This window comes from Bactrocera latifrons, unplaced genomic scaffold (genome assembly GCF_001853355.1).
Source record: "Bactrocera latifrons isolate USDA-ARS-PBARC rearing strain unplaced genomic scaffold, ASM185335v1 scaffold_163, whole genome shotgun sequence".
In the NCBI taxonomy this organism is placed as follows: Eukaryota; Metazoa; Arthropoda; class Insecta; order Diptera; family Tephritidae; genus Bactrocera; species Bactrocera latifrons.
Window position 1 is genome coordinate 288,981 of NW_017535108.1, and position 10,003 is coordinate 298,983.

The window sequence follows — 10,003 nt, forward strand, 5'->3', positions numbered from 1 at the left end:
ATCAACTAGTAAGTCGTCGCATGGCGGTCGACCATCATCCACATCAAGCAGCTCGCTGTCTCTTATACACATCTTGTAAATAACAACTTTAGTGACTTTTGTGAGTGCTTAATATTTAATTTAAATTAAATTTTTTTTGTTTTTGTATGTTTGTTTATATAATATAATAATAGTTATTTTTTTTAAGCAAATATTAAATATTTTAACAAAAAATATTTATCAAAAAAGTATAAAGTCATACTTTAAACAGGTATCACGACAGCATTTTGTATAAAAAATAATAATAATCCGCTTTGAAGCAAAATTTGATTTATATAAATGCAAAAATAAAACGAAAAATTGAAATTTCGAGACAATTCACCATTAAGTTGCCATCTTCAAACATTTCAAACACTGTAACGAAACAACTCACAAAAACATTTCACTTATAAATAAGCAAGATATAAAATGACATACTCTTATGAAGAAACGAAATTAAATTGTAAATATGATACAAATACACATACAAACAACAACATATGGCTATTTATATATGTATACCCTTCAGTTATTGCCAACTCTAGCTATCTACATAGCTTTAATAGATATTTTCACATTTCCCAAACGTTCGTACATACCAGCTTTGTATTTGTACTACTTACATAAGCATATACATATACATAAGTAATGAAAATATACGAGTACTGTTATGTAAATACAAAACATGTTTATATTGTATGCGTTTTTGAGTTCTGCGTTAATTATATTATAATTAAAAAAGAAGAAGAATTATAAAAAATTATGCAGAGTAAGCAACAAATATTGCAATAATTATAAACGTCAATATTTATGGAGAATTATTGTATTATAATCAAGTACTATTACCAAAGAGAACCAAATAATAACAATAATTATATATAATATATTGATGATAACAACAAAGAACAAGAAAATAACAACAAATGTAACAATAAATATTATTATGCGCATATTTGAGAAAATGTTAAAATGAACACTGTTCGTTGCACTTATTACGAAGAAAAGGTTTTCTTATCACGTGAGTAATCATATGCTATACTGCAATATATAGGCCCTAAATACCGCTTCTAATAAAGTCTGACTTTTTGTGAGCCGAGTTGATTGGCTATGTATAAAAATTCCTCGCTGTGTCCTCAAATTGCAGCCTTTTAGCTTAGAAGCCTTTATAGCTGTCTGAGCAAAGCTGAGCGGGCAGCTTTCCCGTGATTTTTTTTTGGTTTTTAGTTTAACTAAAGAAGTTTCTATGTATTTAAAAGCTTATATGGAAGCTTTCAACCAAAAGCTGAAATGGGCTTTGGGTTTGACTAAAGAAAAGCTTAGACGAAAGCTTTCAACCAAAATTTTAAATGGCTTGTGGCTTGACTAAGGGTACATTTTGAAAAGCTTTTAATAAAGCTTGCAAGCTTCGAGTTAAATTGCAATATATACACATAAAAATTGTGTTACTGCCACTATAAACATAAATATATCATAGTCTTGTAGAAAATTTACTGCTCTAAAAATTGGTTTCGTAAAACTTTTCAGTTAAGTTAGTCATTTATGAGATATTCATGGTCAAACGGTTAGGTTTACGAAAAATTCGTAAACGACGATATTGTGACGCTTTCAATTTCCTAAAAAATCTATGAAACGAGATATTTGTTTCAAGGAGTTAGAAAGATCTTCGTGTGTAAGCATTTCGAAGGAAGAAAAATACTATAGATGGGCTGCCACAGCTTGGCGACAGGTTGACAATGGACAAATTAGTGACAAGTTACCGTTACTTTGTGACAGGTTGACAATCAGCTGATGCAACGTGTTTGTCAACACATTGCAAATATCCTTTGACTCTGTGTTAACGGATGATTTTTTTCCATACTCAATTTATGCTAGAAAATAGCTATAATTGAAACATACAAACTTTTTATAAATATTGTATTTACTTTTATTTCAACTTATTCAAAATCAGTTCACAATACTTAAAACTGATTTTATAATATATATTTAGTAACAAGTAGTAGGTTCGTTTGATAATATTTTGACTAAATACTAATATTGTCGGCATGTTAGTAGCACTTTTTTTGTAAAATTAGTTTAACTTATTTAAAATAACTTATGTTTAATAAAAATATGCCACTTTTACTTTAGAATATGTGTAAAAAGAAGCGAGTTAAAATAATCTTACTTTTTTTTGTTAATTAGGCACAATCGGTGTTACCATATTTTCTTAAAAAACTTGGCAGTATGTGAAAAAATTAATTTATGTTGAAATATGCTTAAAATAAAATTTTATAGCAATTAAAAAATACTTTTTTAAAGGAGTGTTTAAGCAACTCTGAGTGCAATTTGACATTTCTGCAGAGCGTACGATTGCGAACTGCCAAAACAGTGAACAACTTAGGCTCGCATTTCTTTCTCAAATCTATACCAACATGCTGGCATTGTTGTCACAGAACTCATAAATATTGTCAACAAATTGCATTTCCGTATTGACAACACTCTTCAGCGGTTGCACTTCATGCTGCACTTCTTCCACCAGTTGGGGCATGAGCGGTACACCGCAATCATTTGCGCTCTCCGCACTACTTAGAGCCATGCGCTTGAGATTATTCACAATCGATATATCCTGCTTGATTTCCTGCTTCAACTCGCGCAATTCCTGCTCCGTTTGTATGATTTGTTCGGCATACTGCTCGACATTGCGTTGTATTTGGCCAATAGAGATTTCCAGCTGTTGGTCCGCCTTGGCATACAATTCGTTGTGCAGCTTATAAAGTTGGGACTTGTGTGTCAAACGCTGTGTGAGTTCGTATTCACGTTTGTAAAGCATATCGATTTCGTTGGTCTTCTGCGCTAACTTGTGCCGTATGGAATGCCGTAAGGGTGCATCTTTGCGTCGGCGTATACAGTTACTTGTCACTTCGTGTATTTGATTTGGCGGTTTTTCGCGTGGTTGCGGATTTTTGCGCTTTGGTGTTTTGTTAACGCGTCGTTTGCGACGCATGGACACGCGCGTCTCGGATAGGCTGTAGAGCTTTCTCTTTAGCATCTCAGCATTTGTAACGGGATCATGCGTATTGTAGGCGTTTTGTGAGGGAATGTTAGTTTTCGGTGATGCCGATGAATTGTCATATTTTTTATCGGGTAATAGAGCAAAGATGATTTCATCGGGGCTTTCTTCTTCTTTGATGGGTAAAAGTATATTTTGTTGCTTATTTATAGCAGGTGGCAGCATTTTTTTATTTCGTTTCGGGAATTTCAATAATTTGGCAAAATACTTTCGCAGAGTCTGGAACCAGTTAGTGCTTGATTTTGGCGGTGCTGGTTCTGCGACGTCTTTGTGGTGCTTGAGGGTAAGCCGGATCTGCGAAGAAAAAAATTTTGATTTTCTTAAATGGGATAAATATATTGGGGTATTATCTTGAACAAAATTGCTATAATATAAAAGTATGTCAGCAGGCAAAAAGAATCTCTAATATTGCGTGGATGAAGTGGATGAGCTTGCTAGAAAGGGCAACTCTACCCAAATCCCATTAGGATGGGTTAGGGAGCTAAATCTATGGTCTTCACGCGGAATCAGTAAGCGTTGGTCAGCAACCAGCACTTGTGGGGTTGCGAAAGACTTCTGGCCCCAGAGTGGATCGCAAAAGGTTCATGCAGCTACCAGCTCTAGCAAGGACTACATGGTCGCAGCGATAGATGTCCTAACTGGTTACTGTCCCATTGACATTCACACGATGAGGCTAAAGATTTTGGTGCACGTAACTCATCAAAGTTGCAGGGAGGAAAATGAGGTGGAAACATCTAAACATTTTCTGCTTTACTGTCCAGCTATTAGACTAAGGTTGAGGAATCTTGCTACCATACTTTCTGCGATCCCCGGCGAATAGACTGGAGTAGTTAGTAGTTGGCTCAATAAATTTGTGGCTGGCTGTGGGCGCTTTGTAGATATATGCACGTCAGTCTTTTTGATCCGTACTTAGGGGTTATGCACATGACAACTGACAAGCATCGCTAGTATTCCAAGCGGGATTATGCGTGCCTATTTACCTAACTAAACCTACTATATGAGGTCCATTGGTATAATGTCACATACATTCCACTCGATATAGGTATGACAGAAATAGAAATTGTGTTGAGTGTGGCTTCTTGAAACCCTAAAGATTCCTTTTGAGCGGAATTATATATTAAGTACATATAAGTTACTATTTAGAAATCAGTTGAATGTTCTTCGGTGGATCCTTGAAATCTAAACAGGCCTGTGTAACAGGGTTTTTAAAAAATATGATAGGGATATAATTTTTCTAGCTAAATAGTCTGTTTACCATTTCGGAATATCTAACATATACATATGTATATAAAAATCGATTAACGGTAAAACACCTAAACAAGGCTAATAATGTCCGAGGCATTGCCTTATGCGTTTTTGTTGTTAATTTTATGACGCTTCTACTTTTTGTATATACGCAGTTTTGCGTGTGGCGCCAATATTTTTTTACCACTCAAGCGCGCCAGCGTTATATAATCACAGTTTAGGAACAGGTAACAACACGAAAGAACTACTAGTGGGCGGTCTAATAACGCGCATATATAAAATGATATATGTACATATATAAATTCATGTTTGTTGTATATGCTTTTCGAAAAAATAACCTGCAAATATTGGTATATAAGCGAATTACCTCATTGTGCACACGACTCCAGGCTTTCCAAACGGGCAAAATTGCCATATTGCCATCGTAGCTGCGCTCGATACCGCGCCAACTTTCCGTTATAACATAATCGTTGTAGTCACGCGATGCTGCGCCAGCTATTCGCACATAGTATACAAATATATACAAATATATGAAGGTGCATGCCATTGGTGGGTGGCAGGCGGCGTTGGGTAGCAAGTCGCAACCCCACAAAACGCGTCCGTCCGAACGGAAGTGAGTCCATAGTAAGCGGAAAGTACCGGAAGCATAGTCCATGTGTATAATAGTAAAACAACAAGCAGGTAGCCGCAAAGTCAAGACACGACAGAGTTGCCGGGTATTGCCAAAAGTGTAGGTGTGGAAGGTTGGTGGTAAAATAATGCCCAAAAAATACAAGAAATCAATAGTAATTAGTATATAGTATTTGGGATGTGTATATACATATGTATATTTAGATATATATTTCAGTGTAAATATTCTAAATATTTGCATTTCGAAATCAAAATACTTATTATTAAACAACGTATATAGTAAAGCTAGAAGGAGAGAGAGAGTGTGAGTGATAATTTAGAGTAGGCATATGTATAAGGCCTTCTGAATTTACTGCGCTCCCCCGCTTTCTCATTTCTGATACACCCCCTCACAAATAACCACCAAACATTATACCCCGCTTAATAGTCTTACAAATAGCAGCGTTTTTGTTTTTATTAACTTGACTTACATTTGGTACAATTGGAAAAATAATCGTAATTGCCGCCATTACGGATTTCATCATCAATCAAAGCTTTAATAATGTCATTGCAGGTGGTGCGCCTATTTACGCCGGACACGTAACGCGGTTCCTCGTCCAGCCAAATGGGTATCTCCTTGTGGCCTTGCTCCTACGAGTGACGAGAGAGTCAAAAAGAGAGAGAGAAAAGAGAGAGAGAGAAAAAATACATATTTTATTTAGGTATAAAAATATGCTGTATTTGCGTAAGAGAAAAATTTGTGTATGAAAGTTTTCAAAAGGCTCTGCACTATATCATAGTTAAATGCCACTGCGATCCAATTCAATTTCAATCTTACTCACCTCAGTGCTATTGACGCCACTCAAAGATATCGTACGACTTCGGCTGCTCTTCGTGCTGCAGCTACTCGCTGCATAATTTCCGTGATGACGACCCTTCGTGTATTTCCGATATTTATGAAGTTCTTTAGTATTTGAGTTTTTATTGTCATTATTGTTGTTGTTCTTATGCGATTGTTTCAATTGCTGTTTAATGGCATTATTTTGATTTTTCAAAGGTAAGATCGGGCTATAACTGCTCAGTTCTTCGGGTTCTTTTAGCAATGAGGGACACTCATCCAAATTGTCGTAGATGAGCGTGGAGTTCTGTTGGGCAGCCATGAGGGTGTGATATGGTTCAGTGTACTCAAAATGCACCTGAAAAGGGAATCACAGTAATATTGAATTATAAAATATGAATGTATAGTTATATAATTGTAAGTTACATGTAGAATGCTTTAAGAACTTCATAACAGTTTATTAAAAAAAGCTTTTTCTATGTGAAAGCTTATTTGGGTTCGAATTAAACCACTTTCTCTTTGTTTTTAAACTTAGCCACCTAAATTCTGGCTTCGAATTTATACTACGATTATAAAGCTTTAAGAATTTCCTCTACGATTTCGGAAAGCTTTTTGCGCATACCACGAAAGCTTTCTTTTGATATTAACCCGAAATTTTTTAAGTAAATTAAATTTTCAATTTTTGGCTATTTAAAGTAGCAGTCAATTGTGATGTATCAAAAATGTGCCAGCTTTCATTCTTCTTGTTTATGAAAGCTCTATTAGTTTGTGAAATAAGTTAAAGCACTACCGATTTTTTTACAGCACATGCCACTTTACCATTATTAGTACATATTACCTTCACTACTCACGTAATTATAAACCAGTTTATTATTACTCATACTCTTTCTACAAATTTAATAAGCTTGTCATAGAATTGATGAAAGCTTTTCTTGGAAAACAAAGTAACGCAAATAATCAAAAACCACAACAAAGCCTTATAAATGGAAAACTCATAAAATTGTTGTTACGAATTCGTTTTGTTACACGAATTGCATACAATGTGCCTGCGTTACCTCAGAATAACGGTAACGTTGTATAAAATGTAGAATATGCGGTGGTGGCTGGTTGCTGGTTGCAGTGGCGTTGGCATTTGACGTCGCTTGGTAGTCTAACGATCAATTTAGATTTGTTGCCAGCGATAAAATAAATTATCCCTGCACATTAAAACCACCTCATACTAACGCCGGCACCTGTGCATACCAATTTACATATGTATATGTAAAACTGTACACATTTATTTATGTTTTTTGTAGAGTGAATTCGTTGGCTAGAAGTTGTGTGCAGCTACCCTCAGGTACCTCAGGTAGAGCAAGGCGCTGGAAGGTACTGATGTCAGGGTATGGAATATATTTGGTAGTTGAAAAGCCGTCTCAGCCCAAACGCGTTCACCTGCGCTGACGTGCAAATATGGCATGCATGGAATTTCCGTGACTTGTACTTACCGGAGCCCGTAAAACATATTTTCATATGTTTGGTGCCTATTTTGCATTTACCAAGTCCACTCCATTGCATGCGCCTGCTTGTATATTACCATATACTATATGCATGTAATCAAAGTGCTTTATTACGAAAATGTTTGGGTAGTTTTTGAGACAAAATGAATATGTAACGGGGAAAGCAACACCAAATTTACAACGTTAATACAGGGGTACTTAAAAAACTGAAAAGTATAGAGTAATGTTATGGCGTAATTGTAGTTGCTGTGGTGAAATTCGTGTTTGGGAAATTCTAAGTTACCGTTAGTTAAGTGGAATTAAATTTTCAGCATTAATATTTAGTTTTCTTAGTACTACTATTAATGAAGCTGTGTGAAGTATGTATAACTAAGAGCGATTCTTTATTTTAAGTTAGGCTGAGCTAAATTTTCGACCCATTTGGTATACCTATATAAGTATATAGTATACCCAACAGAAACTGATGGATGAGCTGAAACTATATATTTGCTATACCAGCCAAATCTCGGTGAACTTCTTTTTCTGTACCTAACGGTTGGTATCACATTTCCGATACTAGTCAAGTCTCGGCGAAAAGAAGACTCTATGTTTCTGTTAATTTCTTCACCTTAATGGTTGAGATCACATCAACTTCAAAAGAATGCAAGGAAGAGGTGAAGATAAGAATAAAAGCTCGATCAAACATATATTCTAGATTTTCTAGATGTTTGCGCGAATCTTGACTCTTTTGTTTCTCATGGACATGATTCTATAAGTACTAGATCGCTGAAAAAGGAATGAATGAGCGAATGCTTTTTTGAAATTATCTACAAAGCAACACGCAATAGTAGAAAAAAATTTTTTTTGTTAAATTATATCGCATCCAATGCGAACGCTATCTCTTGCCCGTTAGTTAGTTGCCTTAAGGGATTGTATTTACTTGTCAATCTCAAACAATCGAATTTTTGCTTATATGTCGGATATTTACATATATTTGAGAATGTTCTTCAAAAAGTTGAAGTTGATCTGAGAAATAGTCTCGGAGATATGAGCTTTTAATTTTGGTGTCATTGGCTCCCAGTACTTTTCGTTCTACGATTTTCTCAAAATGCTGTTTTCAGAGTCGGTGACAAAATCTGCTCTAAAACGGTTAAAGCGATTGACTTCAAATATTCATACGACTGATCATTTGACATTCATTCATATGAATTATGGTTATATAATTACATTGCAGAGCTGATTTTATATGCAAATATGGAAGAATGAATGAAGGCTCCACCGTGTCAGCAATGTCCTAACAACATGTATACATGCATATATTTATGTGTATGTGTGTAAATAGATGCGATAAATGCACGTTACCATTCAATGCAAGTGGCTATTAGGGTTAAGTAATTGGCAGTGAAAATAGTCAGCAAGTGTAAATAGAAAAAATAGTATGTAATTGAAATTCCTTATTTTATATATGAGTTTGATCTCAGATACATATATAAAAATGTTTACATTGGCTCTAAAATGTAAAAACAAGTTTTATCCCATAATTCATATTCATATTTATTCTTACAGCTTGCCTTTGCGCCTAACCCTAATCCTATCCTGTACATGTAAATGTGTGTTAGACCCGCCAAATATTAACAGAAATTCCATAATTGTGATGTATGTGTGAAAAATAAATAAAGACATTTTCAAATCAATAAAATATACCAACCAAAGGGTATATCAAAGGTTTAATTACTGTCAATCGAAGACGCTCCAACTGTCATTCGTGTTATTCACAGAGCGGCTATATTATCGCGTGTTGCCTAACAATAAAAATTGCCTCTGGCTGAATCATCGCTTTTATGACTGAACTGGTGTACTATATGTAGGTATGTAAGAATATAAATGTGCAGAATTTGGTAGGAATGAGAGTGGGTCAAACTAAAAAAATATATGAACTATTAGTCCAAATTTTTCTTTACAATTTTAAGTCCTGATTACGAGCTTGAGTTCAAAAATTTTCCATCAGAGACAGCAATGTTTGTCATTTTCATCCATTGACTACAACACAAAAAATACTGTAATCGAGCCAGATCGAAAATTATTTGACCGAACATCAGCTCCATTTTATAGAATATTGCTAAACTACAGCTAAAAACAGCATTCCAATGATTCTTGGCAGCTATTAAACGTATTTCTGAGAGGCGACAGGAGAAAATTAATGAATAAAGATTGAAAGATATTTATTAAGTAACATGGTTTGGACTAATTCACCGCGAGCTATAGAATGCGGTATTATTCTATGAACATTCTTCGAGTTATGTTATTGTGATCTAAAAGGAAGCAAATTACCTACTGTCTTAGTATATCCAATATAGATCGTAGTTATTCTGTTTTATATAGGGTCAAAGTTACCTTTTCATTCGACAGGAATTTATTGACTACGTTTTACATAATCAGTATCTCTAATATACATAGATCGTAGTTATTTTATTTTAAAAACTTTTAACATTCACTTAACATTAAACAGAAATTTCGTGAGTACGTTTGAAATATACATATATAGCATAAACACAAGTAATGTCAAAAGATTTGCAGTATGATCGACACACTAAGCTTTGGCACCCAAAGAACCACAGAGTATTGTAAAAGTCAACTGTGAATTCTCCCAGTGCCAAGAATTAGCATGCGATATTTATTTTAAAAAATATCACGCAATTTTTTTACTGAGAAAAAAGTAAAAATATATTTTATGAACTATTTCATGTTTTATTATTCATCATTTATTAA

At 34.6% G+C, this 10,003-nt stretch overlaps 1 protein-coding gene across 4 annotated transcripts in view; it reads right to left on the reverse strand.

The window, feature by feature from the left end:
- Positions 1-2,242: 2,242 nt before the first annotated feature.
- The window catches only part of LOC108966528, a 10,058-nt gene continuing 2,297 nt past the window's right edge, over positions 2,243-10,003 (reverse strand). For all 4 annotated transcript variants that reach the window (XM_018929477.1, XM_018929478.1, XM_018929476.1 and 1 more), the window contains 4 exons: positions 5,764-6,117; positions 5,413-5,572; positions 4,680-4,807; positions 2,243-3,361 (listed from right to left, as the gene is read on the reverse strand). In XM_018929477.1, the coding sequence (XP_018785022.1) occupies positions 2,420-3,361; positions 4,680-4,807; positions 5,413-5,572; positions 5,764-6,081 (1,548 nt within the window). In that variant the 5' untranslated portion in view covers positions 6,082-6,117 and the 3' untranslated portion in view covers positions 2,243-2,419. The remainder of the gene's footprint in view (positions 3,362-4,679; positions 4,808-5,412; positions 5,573-5,763; positions 6,118-10,003) is intronic.